Source organism: Thalia democratica, chromosome 3 (genome assembly GCF_965202585.1).
Source record: "Thalia democratica chromosome 3, ktThaDemo2.hap1.1, whole genome shotgun sequence".
Classification (NCBI taxonomy): domain Eukaryota; kingdom Metazoa; phylum Chordata; class Thaliacea; order Salpida; family Salpidae; genus Thalia; species Thalia democratica.
The window spans coordinates 58,531,832-58,548,766 of NC_139167.1; the positions used below are offsets into that span (position 1 = coordinate 58,531,832).

The window sequence follows — 16,935 nt, forward strand, 5'->3', positions numbered from 1 at the left end:
TTGAAATATTGCCATACACACAAAACAAAACTTTTATTTAATGCCAAAACAAACAGACATTGGAAGTATTTACGTAGTAATTGTATTGTAACATTGTAGTACAAGTTTTCGGGATTAATATGTAGAGTAAATTATAGCTTTCGGGAAACTTAAAACGCGTTTTACATAATTTTTTTATACTATTTAAGTTGCTTATTTTAATTTCAAAGATTTACCAAATCATTAGGTCTAAAATTATTTTTTAATTTTAAACAAACTACAAGTTTGTAAACATTTAAATACAAAACAAAAGTTGTAACTAAAGTTTAGTTTTTTTTAGTAAAACTACGAGTACATAAACATTTATAGTCGGAGTTTTGTTTCAACTTATAATATGTAAATATTTGTTCTAAAAAATTTAACAAAAACGTTAATTTTCCTTTTTTTTTTAAACTTACAGTGTAAGAATTTTTATCTTTATATGTAAAGTATGAAGCTAAATGGTTTTTTTATTACTTACATTTTGCTCACAAATAAAAGGTTAAGTTTTAAAAATGAACCTTTAAAACTTGAATTTATTATGTAAATAGCTGAAGATAGTTGTAATTTTTTTCTACGAACTCTACAATATAAATTAAGATTTTGTTTTTGTTTTTAACATTTATATGCTTTATTTATATGTTTAATTTTTGTTTGTTTTCTTCTCGTTATAAGTCGTTCTACTAGTTTTCTTTACATAACTTTTATAACCCAAAAAACAACAGAAATTTTTCTAAATGTACAATGCGATAGAAATTTTTGCAGCCACTAACAACAAACTTTTTAAAGCCAAAACAACTTACAAACGAACAGATCATCCAAAAATTTAACCAAAAACTTTGAAACTCGATGCATATATCTTTAAAGCAAAAAAAATTGTTAAATAGTAGTTTTTATTTTCAAATGATTTTGTTTAAAACACTGTAAGACTTCTAATTTTTTTAAAAAACAAATTATTTGCAGCTAGAAACATAGGACAAGTTATGAGAAACACTTCAAAACCTCAGTGGCGCCGTTCGTACTTTAGATGTCAATAATTTTGTAATCTATGATTGGCTTAAAACAAAATCGTAAGTTTAGATTGGATTAAAATAAATTGTTAAAAGGTTTTAGGATTATTTTCTAAAATTGTTGGTAATAATCACATCAAAAGTGGACTTCAAAGTCAAAATTAAAACAGTAGCGTCATCACTAAATAATTTAATATGTTAGTGTAGCAACTGAGATGTATTTTTATTGGTGTTCGGAAAGGCTAGTTTTCATATTCATATGAATATCAATTTTTCAAAAAGTCTTAAATAAGTTACTAGATTTATATTTTGCTTCTGTTTTCTTCTGTTGTTGATTTAGAACAAAAATACCCTTGAAAAACTATCAAGTTTTACAAAAATTAACAAAAAAACGTAATTTTAGTACAAGTATAACACTATTTAAAGATAAAGCGTCAGATTTTTCAGATAAACAACCAAACTTAACAAAAATTATTATATAGAAACAAACACAGTTCATCCAAAAAATATTTTGATCAACACTAATAATATTATATTTTAGACGATGTAGTTATTAATGATGTCAAAAATTGATAAGCCGACTTTACTTCACGCTAGTTAGTTTTTTTTGGGTTTTAGAAAGTATTAATATGTCGGGTTGATTATTTTGTATTCTCTGTATTTTACAAAGTTATTAAATAAAAAGTCTATTATTTAGATACATTTCATTTTTTATACCTTGTTATGATTATTAATATTAGTATCAACTTGTTTTTAAATATCCTTAGACAATAAACCTATTTCGTTTTTTGACAACATGCTTATAAAACTCATGCATTCCATTAAATAAGCTATTAACATGTAGGTTTAGTTAAGTTTAATTTGATTATTGCACAATATTTGTCGGTATACGTCAAAGCAGGGATGTACATTAACCTGCCGCTTATGTACGCACTTTAAACGCAGCGCGAAAATACGTACCCAGCTGGCAGTGCGTACTTAAGAAGTTATGGTCTCTAACTATCTAAATTAGGGTTACCTAAAATTATCTTCATAAAGCCTTCTTTGTGATTAAACAGCAATGCCCCCTCTAATAAGATTTCTTAAAAAACTACCAGAAAATTATATTTTTGCTAAGTATTGCCAAGTCCAGAACATCCAGTGTAAGTCTCAAACTATGAGGCCCCTACGGCCCCTTTTAAAGTCCCCTTCTTGAGAGTCCCCTTAAGAGACCCCTCCTTGACCCCTTTGTAACTTATTACCCCTAAGGGGGTCATCTGACCCATTTTGAGAAACCATGACCTACTTTAAGCTGAGTATATGTTATTTTTATCAGTATCGTATTCTATGTACTTTTTACATTTATGTTTCGACCATGGGGTATGTAAATTAAAGTTGTATTGCTCGTTATTCTTTTTTAAATAGATAAAATGTAAAGTACTTTTTTTAAATATTGGATTTGGTATACAGTTTGTAACTTAATAACTTTTTTGTGGTTTCTTTAGTATTAACTATTTAAATTTAATACAGTATAATTTGTTTATTTATTTTGAAACATAATACTTTTGTATTACTACTTTTAAGTATTAATTTTAATTTATAAGTATAGAAAAAGTAAAGATTTTAAAAAAGCGTACCCAGTTTGGCGTGACAGGTTACTGTAGTACAGGGACGTAGCTTGGTAGGTTTCTGTAAATCTTCAGAATTGTATACTTATGTGCGTCAGCTTGAAAAGACTCTGCTTTCTTAGCTTTTAGTATTCGTTTATACTTAGTTATGCACTCCTTAGAGATAATTTTGACATGTATGCACTCTTTAGCATTTTTAGTGCGTAAAAATTAAACGAATTATTTATATCCAAATTGTAACATTTAGCGCGTGAAAACTTTAATTTAACAAAAATCTGCATTGCAAAATTAATTCTAATGGAAGCTATAGCTTCAAAAATCAAAGTCATAACATTTTATGACTACGTTAAATGTTTTAAAATGTTTTTGAGTTAAATTGTGATTTTCTTATACTTATTTTTGATAAACTTTAGTGGCTACACATAAAAAGTCATAGGGGATGTGAGCAATATAAATTACCTTGTATACAGTTATCACTCGTACTGCAACATTCCATTTTTGATGTATTAACTTAACAGCATATTTTTAGATTAAATTCAATAACATTAGAGGTAGTTAAAGTTGCTGTGTTCCCGCTAGGACGTTATCACATTTTCGTAGATTCGTAACTTTTTTGAGCTAGCTACGTCCTTGCTGTAGGATGCTTAAAAATTATATATATAACGCTTAATAAAAATAACACGATGATGTGTAACTAAAAAAAAAAATAATTAAATTAAATATAAACACTGCAAATTGATTAAATTGCTTATGAATAGTAGGTATAAAAACTTTAAATGCATTAAAAAGTATATGTCAAAGCTAAATGAGAAGTTTTCATAAAAATGTTATTGCTTAAATAGTATAGTTAAATAATAGTAAAAAAGTATGTTTGATGTTGCTTTTCAAACAAGCTGTTTATTTGAAAACAATTCTTAAAAGCTTAAAACTTATGTGCTTTATCTTAAAAGGAATTATTTGTTTTCTCATAACTTCTAAGAATTATAAACGCAGTTATAAGTAACATTAACCTTACTGTTTGTTTAACGTTTTACAACAACAGCAAGTTTTAAATGAGTTTTAATTAGTGCTAAACTTGGTTTAACTTTAAAGCAAATTATACCAAGTTTTCATAGTAATTTTATAAACACAAGCTCAAATTCAAAAAATTTCGCAAAATGTCAGCTTATGCTTTTGTTATCAACACAGATAGTCAAAGATAAGTTTTTAAGCAGCTTTTTACTTAAAACTTTTATAGAGTAACTATGCTGCAATTTATTAAAGTATAATTCTAAATTGTTGATTCAGGTTAAGATTTTTTTGTTAGCAAGAAACTTCGTTCGTTTAATTAAAATTATTTTAAAGTGATTTTAAGCTTTAAGCTAGTTTTTCTTTTAATACTTTCTTAAATAGCGCTGCTAGCTTAACAAACTTTTTTTTTACTTAAAACAAAGTTTTACTCGTTTTTTATTTTTGAGATAAACTTAAATTGGTTTATAAAAGTTTTTATTTACGAAAATACTGTTTATTAATTATCATACAAAATTAAAACAACTTTATTTTATAACAAAACCATTTCCATATGCTTTTATATTTTTTATATTTGTTTGAACTTACTGTAGATTTATAAATAACACTTGATTTTTTATTTAAGCTGATAAGTCATTAAACTCATCAATTTTAAGGTATATTGTTAAACGAAATTAAATTATATCGACTTTGAGTAGTGTAAAAGTGAGTTCAATTAAAATATAAAAATAAAACTTTACAACTTTACTGTTAAATTTAAGATTAACTAAAAGATAAATAAATTGTTTATAGCAGCAAATTAAACTTAATTTCAAAATACCTAATTAGCATGTTAAAGTCGTTTCTGGTTTTGTTAATTTAAATAAACTTTTAAAGCTTGCATTCATACTACAACAAGACTTAATTTGTTCTTGAAGTAAGTAATACAAATATTGTTTAATATTTACTGTTGCGTTTATAAATACTTTCTAATAATAGACTTGTAAAAATATAACAATTCATTGTTTTGTTTTTGTTTAACAAGTTTTATAAGCTTTTTTTGTTTATATTTTACTGAAATATGTTTAAAGACTTTAAATAAAAATTTGTTTATTGGTAGTAAGTATAACGCTTTTAATTTGTTTTCTTATCCGTTAATAAGAACAGTATATACAAAGCTATAAGTTTTAGTCATAGTAATAAAAAAAGTAAAGAGTATATTTACATTCAAAATATTTTTTTGAATTAGTTATCTTTACTTGTAAATGGTTAGCTTTTTTGAATATACTTACGAATTTTTTTTTGCTTATACTTTAAATTTGTATGAAAAAAAAGTTGAGTTGTTTATTAGAAATATCTATGTTAGGTATTAAAATAAATTAAAAAAATTGTTTGTGTATGGAAATTTAAGCAAGTAGTTAATTTTAAAATTATATGCATTAAGACAATCTTAGAAATAATTATTTTCATTAGACTTAAAAAGAATAGTTGTTCAATTTCATTATTTGCTATGTTTTAACTTTGGTTCAAAACTTAGGTAGTTATTCAAATACTAAATTTAAAATTCAAATAAACTATGTATCCGATATAGTTTTCTTTTACTTTTAATTCTAATAGTTTTGTTGATATGTTTTTAAGTTCAAAAACTACATATAGTTTTAAAAATACTTTAAATTTTTTTTTAGATTTTAAGTTAATTAAGAATGTCAACCAGAGTGATTCTTAAAGTACTTATTATTGGACTAATTTTTCAAAAAGCTTTATTAAAAAATACTCCAGGTACAGTTTCAACATTTTCAGACTCTTTTTATATTTTACAATTAATTATATTTTATTTAAAAGTTTAATCTTATAGTACAGATAAATTAAGTTAAAACAAAAAGTATTTGTAAAACTAAAAAGCTTTTAATTATGAACGTAACCCGTCATATAAAAAATAAACAGCTAGTTTTTAATAACTAAGTTAATAAAATTGAATTTTCAGCTGAGTGCTCCAACGAAGACGACTTCAACCTGACTCACTTGGTTGACGTCGACAACCTGATCCACGTTTTTCGCGCCAACTTCAAGTTCAAACCCAGCGAAGCGTTCAAGTGGCTGGTGAAAAGTGGCGGGAAAACCGTGAAGCAGGTGCTGCTGCGGCCGGACAAACAGAAGCGTGACGTCATGATGACGGAGTACAAGACGGACGGAAGCGCGCGGTCGTTCAAAGTGACGCACGAATGCGATTGGAACAATGACGTCATAAGCTGCCGATCGGAACTGACTTTTCTTGATCACGTGATCGAAGAAGTTTCTGAGGAATTCAACGTCACGGTACTGATAATAGGTGACGCCTACAAAAGGTGTTCGTATGTCGTTGGAAGTTATGGAGGTGCGTTGGTTTATGAGACAAGCAGAAGATTTTGTTTTTTAAGTAAATTGTAGTAAGTATTGGTACTATAGTTGGTAAACACTTTTTAAAATTAAATTATTAGCAAGTATTGTAACATCTATTAGTATCTTAGTAAAACAGAAACAAAATTAAAGTTTCCTTTTTTTTTTGTTACACTGTAGCTAAAATTTCTAAATGTATTTACTTATTTGAACTAACTTTTTTTTCTCACAAAAAGTACAATTGATGTACTAATTAGACTAAGTTTTTACTAATAAACATAACACAGAAAAACAACCCACAAACATTATTACTCGAACTAAGTTGAATTTTCCTAACATAACTACTAATCTAACCAGTAAGTGATTATTAGTATAATAAAAAAACATTTAAAATTTAACTTAGACTTGTTCTAAAAATAGTAGTAAATAACTACTTACTATGGCTTTTTAAGTTAAATCAAACCTTTATTATTTATGAATAGAAATTAAAATATCTTGCTTTTGACAAGTTACTTATAGAGTAGTTTGAAATACAACTTGTAATTAGTATAAAATAACGGTTTTTAAAATATTTTCTTAATTTAAATCATCAGTTTTCTTAATACTTTTTTGTAATGTTTTTATAGATAGAAATTTTACATGTTCTAAAACATAAAGTTACTTTTTTCTAAACGTACTCTGATTCATTTTTTGTTGTACAAAGTTACAATAAGTTTTAATAACATATAAGTTACTCAGTTTCAGCATTTAAGTTATTAGTAAAATATTTCAAGTAATTAGACTTAGTAGCTTTCATAACAAATTAGCGATGTTGTGGTAGAAAAAATTAAATAGTTTAGTCTAACCAGTTAGTTCATGTCTAATTTAAAGCATAATAAAGGGCAAAATTTTAATAAAATGAAGTATCTTTTTTTTAACACTTAAAACAGATTATAAAAAGTTTGAAAGTAATTTAAACAAACTTTTGTTAAAAATAACAATACTATAATCAGTATGTTTTTTTCTTTTTACTATTTAAATTTTTGCTTTCATCAAACTTGTTCTTATTTTTATTGTTAAACCTTAAAAAACTTTAATTAAAACCTTTGTTGTAAGTTAGTTTTTGATGAATAATAATTCGTAACTTTGCGATGTTTACAATTTTAACATTTGTTAAATTTAATGCTTATAATCGTTTAAGTCCAGATATTGATAATCACAGAACCAAATATAAAAGAAGTAAACTTACAAGAACAAGTAGACAAGCTGAAGAAAAGTAATTTCTCACTACTCATATCATTTTGTATCGCATCGTTTATTTTTGTATGTATCTCAGCATTGTTTTGCTGCTGGTTCAAAAAACTAAAAAGTAAAATCAACAAACTTGAACCTGATTCTGATAAAGAAACGCCACAATGTTAGTTAGTTTTATTTGTTGAACATTATGAATGTTTAATAATAAAACCTTTTTCGTTAAATGATAAGTTAAATCTATTTAAAGTATTAAATCTTTAGATGACTAATATTCAAATTTTTAAGTTAGTTTCTCAATTTTTTTTCTAGTTATAATCCATTATTCAAATTTAGATTTTTCAAAATTTTGTTTGTATATTTAGAAATTTAAGTTTAGTTAATATGTTTTGTTTTTTATTTTGCATCGTTTTGTATAAGTAGAATTATTTTTAGTTTTTCAATGTGTTTGTAATTCAAATAAAAAGTTAGTTATTGTAAGATGTGTTTTGATTTTAATTAAACCTAAATTGTTTATCAAAGTAATACCTACATATATTTATTTACTATTTTTAATAAGTTTATTATATATTTATATCAGATAAAGACATAAGTGAATTGGAATCCCAGAAAAGTATTGAAAATCTTTACGAAAGTATATCAGGTGACTCTTACAACAATTTAGAATACAAATAAAATTAAATTTTCATCAAAATTATTTATGCTACTTGCTTTATAATAAAATAAAACACTTACAAAATATTTAAATCTAAAAACACTAACAAAGTATCGTTTTGTATTAAAGTTTTTTTGCATATAGAAAAGCGCGTAACAAACGTTGTTTACACAGACCTGCAAAATGTTACCAATGACCATAAAACAGCTGAATTAACATTTTCAAACACTACTGATGACCTTGAACCTGCTAAGCTGTCACCAAAGTCAATCAGGCCTAACAGCGGTGACTATGTTCCAATGAAACCTATCTAGTAGCTTGTTATTGAAACGCTTTTTCTTTTTTGTAGCTTTTTATCAACTTTTTGTTTTTTGTTTGAAAGTTAATCATGTAAACTTTTCGTTTGTGAGCTAAAATTTACATTAGATTTTACTAAGTATGTGTTGCTGTATGGTCTTAATTCTATTGAACTATACACTAAAAGTATTTAAACATACTTCCATTAACAAAAGTAGGAAAACTTTAAAATCAATCATTCTTTCAAAGTTAAATTTAAAATAATTATAATACTAGTTAATAGAACAGTTTTTTGCTTTAAAAACATACGAATTTAAGTATATTACTTATTTTATGTAATATATCCATGAAACTTGGTTAAATTTTTGAACTTTTAATAACTAAAAACACGTTTTAAGCAAAAAACTACTTTATTGTTTTACTTTTGGATGTGATATTTTAAGTTATATTTGTATTTTAAGCTATTTTAAAATTAAGCGAGTCTTTTTAGTACTTTAATATACGACAATGTTTTGCTTATTTAATAAAAAATATCGAAAAGTTTTCTAATTGTAAAAGTTTATTCAATCAATTTAGTGTTTATTTATTGTTTTATATTCTAAATACTTTTTTATGCTTTCTGAAAAAGTTTTACAACATCTTGAATTATAAAGCTTCGCTAGTTAAAGATTTTACAGAACACTCAAGTTTCTTTGTTTTTACAAAGGTTAGCAAAATGTTTTTAATAACTTTTTCCATTATTTAGTTTTCATTTAACCTACAGAGATTAAACTATAAGCTTTCCTCTTAACAATATATTATCTAACTTGGTTCATTATTTCCTTTTATTTATAGTTAAAAAACTACTTTTTTCGCTGAGCAAAAAAAAAATTGTGGTTAGATGACAAATAGAATTCTTACGATTCAAATTAAAAATAAATTAATAAAATGTCACGACTCAAAAAGAAAATATACTTCAAAAAAGTAAAAAATGCGTATATGATATAATTACGACCTATAATAACCTTTTTGTTTTTGTTAAATAATATTTAAGTAAAATTATTCATTTAATAGAGAAACTCACTATAATTTAAATTTTTTTAGCCTATATCTCAAAAAGTATTCGAAGTTATTCAACTAAAAAATACTGTGCTTATTTATTAGTTAGATCTAAAAACATATTTTCATATTTTTATTCAATATAATACTTTTTGAGTTGTGGACCTTATATTTTTCTAAAATAATTTTAATTGTTGGAATTTAAATTATCCAAATTTGAATTGTCCTGCACCCTAAAATGTTAACATTTTTTAATACTGATGATTCCTATTTTAGTATAAACCTTTCTTTTAAATTTAAAAAGATATTTTTATCTACAAGGGTTGTAATAAGAGTAAACAACAACTATCAATGCAACGATTAAAAAAAACAGTTAATATATTTTTTTTTTGCAATAATAAAAATGTGTATGAATAATGGTTTTAGTTTTTAAGAAACAAATTTAACTACTTAAAAGAAAAAAAGGAAAGCAGTTACGATTCATAGTAAAAAGTAAAAAAAATAAACAAGTTAATTAAAAACTAAAAAAGAAGAACAAGATTATACACTTAAGCATTTTGAGCAAAAAACTTTAGTTTTGTAAAAGTTTTTATTTATAAAACTAGCTTGTTTTAAATCTTAGTTTTGTAAGTTATGTCCCAAGAGTTAAATCAAAAAATAAATAAAAAATAAAATACTGTACCTATCAAACTTAAATATTTTTATTACAAAGATTTTTTTTTCAATCTATATATCGTTATATTTTACTAAGTACAAATGTTGTGTTTAATTAAAGGAAGCTTATAAAACAAGAAATACTTTTACATCAAAACATTACATAAATTAGTTTGAAAGAAAGTCTAACTTTCATAAATTCTTAAATGTTTACATACTAGTACATTACAAACAAAGAACAAGTTATTAAAAAGCATCGCTCATTATTTTTCAAATGCCTTTAAAGCAATCACAGTACTGAAAGATATTAAAGCTTGGCTTATAACACACAAATTAGTACTCGGGTTCGACGAATCTGCCCGCAAACAAAACGGCGTCATTTCTGTGGACGAAAAACAAAAACGGCTTGTTAATTGTCAATTTAACATTACTTCCCGCCTCATTGTTGCCATCGCCGCTAGATGCCGCGTTCACACCGTTCTCGTCCAATCGAAACACTGACCTGTGGGCCAGATCGTCAAATTGCAGTGTGTAGAATGGCCGCCCGGAGGTCCTGAACATCCCAGAGAAGTCTGCCGACTTGGAAAACGCATCTCCCACGCCTGTTATAGATAAATTATTAAGTTTTAACTTCAAAAACTAAAAGCTTTTAGGTTTTACTGATGCTGATTCCCTTTCAGTAGAAATTTTGTTCAGTTGTTTTTATAATCGAAAGTTTTTCCAAACTTATCATTTATGACATACGTTTTTAATTTAAAAGCACTTTTTTTTTTTATTGAAGTTGAAATCTAATAAAAATAACTAAGTAGTTTAAAAAAAAATATGACCACAATAGTTAAAATTTATGTTTAATTAATGATAAAATCTCTTAAGTTTAATAAAATTTTTTTAAATATATTTGTTTACATGTTTGCAAATGATATTCTTAGAAACCAGTTAGTTTTTTATTAAAAACAAAAGTACCTAGTTTTTTAAGATGGTCTTTAAGTAAGTCGTAATCAAAGTCTAGTTTGAACTTTGGCATAGTAACATCGCACCTTCCATGGTAGTCAGCTTCATTTTCTCCAATCGAACTGATGTATTCAAGTAAATTTTTCATGTTTACTTCCTTTTGCATACTGCTGAGACCATTTACATTCAAAGGCATTACTATTGACAAAGCTAAATTTTCACCTGCAAGAAATGTTGTTCTAATATAAAAAAATTTCACAAACTATACAATCATTATAACCGAACTGTTACACTTAAGCTTTATACCTAATTGTAAAAAATAACAAAAAATTGTATTTTTATAAATATATAAACGTTTTTATAACTCAAAATTTTCGATACAAAAAAAACCGTTGCTTAGGAATTTTTCATAAAAATTTCAGTTATAAGAAGAAAAATGATAATATAATTAAGTAAGTTACGAAAGAAAACCCTGAAGAGGCAGTTTCGTGATTATAAATTGTCCGACACTTCTAAATTTTCGCACCCATTTTCTCGAGTGCCATTCCTGCAACATGCACTGAACATTACCAGTCATCATGTCGGTTTTCACAACCTTTCTTTGTGACGTCATAAAAATTTTTTTAGTCGTCACACTGAACTGGTTGAACCATTTAGCCTTAAAGAAAATGAAAAAATGTGTTTTAAACAACTATACTTTAAATTAATAAGTAGTGTACCATTTTTTTTTAAACATATACTTATTTTATTTAAAATGCAATTATTGTATCGTTTTTTAAAACTATATCAATAATTTTGTTATATGTGCATATAATGCATAAATGTTATTTAAAAAACTCAAAAATTATATTTAAGCATTTGAAATAAAAGAACCACTATGTAAATAAAAAAGTGCTAACTCATTATATTCAAGGTTTTAATTTCAATTCTATTTTTTGAGTAAACTAAAACAAACACAGCAATTCACAGCAACCTTTAAAAGCAGTGCATTCACAAAGACAACTTTTGTCTTATCAGTCTATTGATTTGATTTTAAAAACTTCTTAACTATTTTTTCAGTGTTTCTTGATACCAACCAATTTATTTTTCTTCTTGAACCTTTCGGATTGTTTTTGAAATCTAATTTTTTAGGAAAATTCTGACCAGTACTGTAAGTAAATATAAAGTTAAACGGTTTATTTGAGTTTGTTTTACTTTAGTAAAGTCTTCAGTATTCAATAATTAGATTAAAAATAAATAATTTTGTATGAAACTTACTACAGTTAAAAGTTCAAAAACCTTATGCAATCAAACTTAAGTTTTTTAGTTAAAAATAATGTATACTATGCTAATAAAATGTAGCAAAAAGACTAAAAAGTTTTTGTAAATGTATATGTTCTAAAATCTAAACTTACGCGCTCATAAATTGTTTGAAAGACTTATCTAGTTTCAATATTTTGCTAAAAAACATTCTATTAGCTAAGTGTAGCTTGTAATCAATGTTTTGATCCAGAATTTCTTTACTAAAATTAAAAGTTTTTTCAAAGTCTTTTGTTCTTAAAAGATATTCAATCTGTTTAAGTGTACTGTTAGAAGCTCCTGAAAAAGTTTAAACAAGTTTTTAGAATAATTAAATATGTTTTTTTTGGATTTTCGAAAGTTAAATAAGTTTATCAATTAATATACATTTACAAATTTTATTTAATTGTTTTAAAACCCGTTTATAACTATTATAAAAAACACAAAACTCTATAGATAAAGATACCTAAAGAATAATTGTAAAGTTATATAGATAAAAAATAAGTTTTATTATACAACATACTCAGTTATGTCCAAAATATATTATTAAAAGAAACTAACACAATTAAGTTAAGTATGAAACAAAAAGTCGATAAAGTATTCTAAAACACTGTTCACTACCTCTTCCAATAACACTCAATGTGGAGTAAATAGAAAAAGGTGAAAACACAAAGTTTTTATGATAATAACTAGTTGATAGTTGGTTGATAAGTTGTGCACTGAATCGGTCAATATTTGAGCTAATAGATGTTTCATGTTCATTTTGTACTTTTTCATGTTCATTAATGTTTTCACTCCTTTGACACTTGACAGTAAGAAACAAAACTGAAATAGCTATAGTTAAAATAGGAAGAAAAGTTAAATTTTGTTTAAGAATGTTAAACAAAAACATTTAATGCTACTGTATCTGTAATTTATATTTTTACAAGAACGTACTAAAAACATCATTAAGATATTTTTCTTAAGGCCATTGATTTAGTCATGTTATTGATATGTCAAAATTTTTGTTAACCTTTGGACAGTATCAGTTATGTAAGTATTTTTGGTATAAAGTGAAATTTTAAATGCAACTACTTTATAATAACCTGTGACTATAAAGAACACTTCAAAACTAGACACTTTCATTTCTTTTCTTAGTTTTTTTGCTATAGTTTATTACAATTTATAGTTGTTAATAGATGCAAAACTTGATGATTTTTCAATAAATCAATTAGTTACACTTATATTGAATATTCTACTTATCCACTAATAGCTACTAACTTTGAACAAAACTAAAACTCGCAGTTAAACGTTTTCTTGTATGCTAAATATTTTACACCTTGTTGCTTATATGCAACACTTGTAAATGAATTACACATGTAAGCTACTTCCTTTCATTTAAAACTTAAACGTTACTTCTCTGAATGCAAAAGCTCTCTGAACTTAAATAGTAAAATAATACATAATATGAAACTATGAATATTTTAGCTATCTACGAATTTTTCCAATTTAAGTTTTAAAATTATAAAAAGTAGAAAGTGTTTTTTTTTTTTTTTGTGAAAATAAATTGTTAAACAAACTTTTCTACAGCTTTTTATGTTTTCTTATACATTGAAACTAAAAGTTATAGGTAATTAACCATCAGTTGGTTAAAATATGTTTATAAAAATTAGACATGTATATCAAAAGTTATTAAATTATGTAAGTTAAACTTACAAAATTCAATTAAAACTAAATTTTTATTTTTTTTTTATTTGAAGTTTAAGCAGTAAACTTTAATTTAAGCACATTTTATGTTAGTTTTTAATAAAACCCTTTTCAATGTTTTTATTTATTTAAAAGCAAAAAAGTATTCACTTTGAAAAACATATCAACACTGAAAAAAATGTCTACTTGTAGAAAAAAACATAATAATCATTACTTATAAAAAAAAATTCTTACTATTTTGTTTAGTAGCTTAATTTTAACAGAAATCAACAAAGCTATTGTATATATGCATTATAAATGTAAGTGATTAAAAGCTTAAACTTAATGAAAGATTTCTTTTTACAAAGGACTAAAGTATCATATTCTACCACAAAAGATTGGTATTGAATATAATGAATATGTTATAGTAATATCGAAAGTTTACTAAAAATATACACTTCAAAGAAAAATAAAATAACCCACATAATCTTAAGAACTATTATTTTTTACAAATAAGAAACATGTGACGCTACCGATTTGTTTTTAAAGTTTGCGGTTTACTTTTTAATCCGATCAAAAATAACAATTTTGAAAAATAATTCGGAAACTCTCTAAACTTTTTTCTTTGATCGTATCAAGGTTACGATTTATGTTCAATTCAATCAAAAACTACGAAACTTTTTGACATCTAAAGCACGAACGGCGCCACTGAGGTTTTGAAATTATTACGACTTTTTGGTAATTTATTTGATGTCTTGCTAAATGAAAAATTATATTTTTTTTAAAAAAATGTTGGAAGTTTTCCAATTGCTTTAAAAAAACATAAAAAAAGAGACGAACAAAATTTAAAGAACTTTTTTATAAACAAAATTTGTTTGTCGAGTTTCAAAGTAATTTATTTTATTTTTGTTTTGTTTGTTTTTATTTTCTTTACTACTTTGGTTGCAGGAACTATATAAAAATATTTATACTTAAAAATATTTTTGTAAATTATATTGTTTATTGTTAGCTACGTAAAGAAAATTAACAGAAGGATTATGATTTGAATCAAGCAGACAACAAACAAAAGTAAAATAAAGAAACACAAAAAAACTTTAACTAACTTTGTAATTTTTATAATAAAATATTTTTCACTTAGTTCAGCTACTTACAAAATTAAAAAATGGTAAAATTTTTTTAAACTCATCCGTTTTTGTGTGAGAAAATTAAGTAATAATTAAAAACATTTAGCTTCATACTTGAAAAGGTAATAAAACTTTCTTAAAAGTAAAACATAACCTAAATAAAAAAAACTATTGCTGTTGTTTGAAAATTGAAAAAAAAAACTTATTATAAGTTAAATCAGCAATCATACAACAAATATTTACGTATTCGTAGTTTTACTAAAAACGAAAATAAAAATTTAGTTATTATATTTTTTTTGTGTTTCTCTAGCAACTCGTTTTTAATTAAAACATGACTTCTAAGTAAGTAATAGACTTTAAGTTTATTGAATGTTATGTTTGTATTTTTGTTGTAATCTTTTGTAATTAAAATATGAAACTCAAGTAATCAAAAGTATTTTAATAATGCTTTTAAAGTTTTCAAAAAGCTGAAAGTTACTCTACTGTTAAAACTTTTACACTTAAAAACTTTGTTTTGAAAACGCCAAACATCAATATCACAGTAGTAAATTTAGAACGTTGTAATTGTATAAACACGCTTAGGTATGTTTTAATCCCAAAAACTTGTACTATAATGTTTTTATACAGCAGATTAGAAAAAAAACGTGATTATTCAAACTGCGTATTTATTATGTCAGCAAGTACAAGTTTTTAGTGCATACGGCAACTTTTAAGCTTTAATATTTAATTATAAAAAAGGTTTAAACACCTGCTATACGTAGTCAGTTGCTATTTTCCAATATTTTATTTTGTATCACTAATAGCTTTGTTGGCAAACTACAAACTGTGGTGAAAACTTAGGTAAAAATTACTAATATATTTTTAAAAGCGAACGTTCTTTGGTAAATATCTATTTTTGAATCGGAAATAACTATATCCTGTCATTTCTTTTAAACTACTTGTTATTCTATTCATCAGCTAACAGCGTAATATTTAAAAATAAAATAGAAAATCATGACCAAAAATATTTCATTTTTTAATAAAATGAAAATATGTTACTTTTACAATGTTTAGAAAAATACTTCACTAATTTATGCACAATTTATCTTCACAGAATTTTGTACTCAAAAAGTACTCCAACTAGTGTCTTCGAAATTTTAACTTTGGATGATGTGAACTTTTATTTAATTTTAAATTTTTGTGTAGTAAGTTATTTAATTAATGAAAATGACCCAATTAGTATTGATATCAATTGATATTATTTTATAATGTTTTTTGATGTCGTATATACGAAGTTTAGAAAGTTTCCAAAGAAAATAAAAGCTCCAAATTTTAAAATGTTTTGAAAAAGATTTCTAAACAGCAAAAACCTAAGTGCCAAAGCTTAAACGCAAGCTATTATTACAGACAGGGTTTCAACAAATAAATTAAAAATAAAAGAATTCTAGTAACACAAGTCATAATAAACATTAGTTTTGTTAGAATTTAAAAAATTTTTAAATGCCTATTCTTGGTATTTTAAATAAGAATAAGTTTTATCATTGCTTTTTAGACACTTTATTTTCTAAATATTTAATCATAGAAGATTTTATTGTAAACGCAATGTTCGTTTTTTTAATAACCTTGTTTTGATAATGTTTTTTTATTATCATATTATATATACATGTTTTAATCATAGAGTAGTAAACTTACACTTTGCTGAGTTTTATTAAGCAATATACTTATTTTTTACTCTAATTTTCCAAAGACTTTATTGATTTGAACGCTTAAATAAAAAAAAAGATGCTTAAATTAAATTCAAACCTAACTTAGATTAACTTTTTTCAGTTATAGAATTTAACACTCACTGTCTTACAAAAATAAGTTGTATGTTTACCTTAGTTCGCAAAAAAAAAATCATAATAAAAGTTAAACAAAGTAACATTTGTTTAAGCCACTTCAAAGTCTTCTTGAACATAAAGAATACTAAATAACCACTAAATAGTACAAAACTCTTGTAATCGGCCCAAAATTGAGCTTAACGACAAAAAAGTTGACATGGCAACCGATTGTTTTAAGTCGTCGTG

At 24.7% G+C, this 16,935-nt stretch overlaps 1 protein-coding gene across 1 annotated transcript; it reads right to left on the reverse strand.

Moving 5' to 3' along the window:
- Positions 1-10,095: 10,095 nt before the first annotated feature.
- Positions 10,096-12,907, reverse strand: LOC145831955 (serpin B3-like). Its single transcript, XM_082939313.1, has 6 exons — positions 12,723-12,907; positions 12,218-12,401; positions 11,797-11,971; positions 11,295-11,481; positions 10,836-11,045; positions 10,096-10,474 (listed from the first exon to the last, which is right to left on the reverse strand). Exons 4-6 carry the CDS (start codon positions 11,434-11,436, stop codon positions 10,206-10,208), a joined length of 621 nt encoding a protein of 206 aa, XP_082795439.1. The 5' UTR covers positions 11,437-11,481; positions 11,797-11,971; positions 12,218-12,401; positions 12,723-12,907; the 3' UTR covers positions 10,096-10,205.
- Between the last annotated feature and the right edge of the window lie 4,028 nt (positions 12,908-16,935).

Excerpts from the sequence above, each read along its gene's own strand:
- LOC145831955 (XM_082939313.1), bottom strand. The coding sequence starts at position 11,436 with ATGACGTCACAAAGAAAGGTTGTGAAAACCGACATGATGACTGGTAAT. Across the intron at positions 11,046-11,294 it reads CACGAAACTGCCTCTTCAGG|GTGAAAATTTAGCTTTGTCA; the intron begins GTTTTCTTTCGT and ends CATTTCTTGCAG. Across the intron at positions 10,475-10,835 it reads AGACCATCTTAAAAAACTAG|GCGTGGGAGATGCGTTTTCC; the intron begins GTACTTTTGTTT and ends TATCTATAACAG.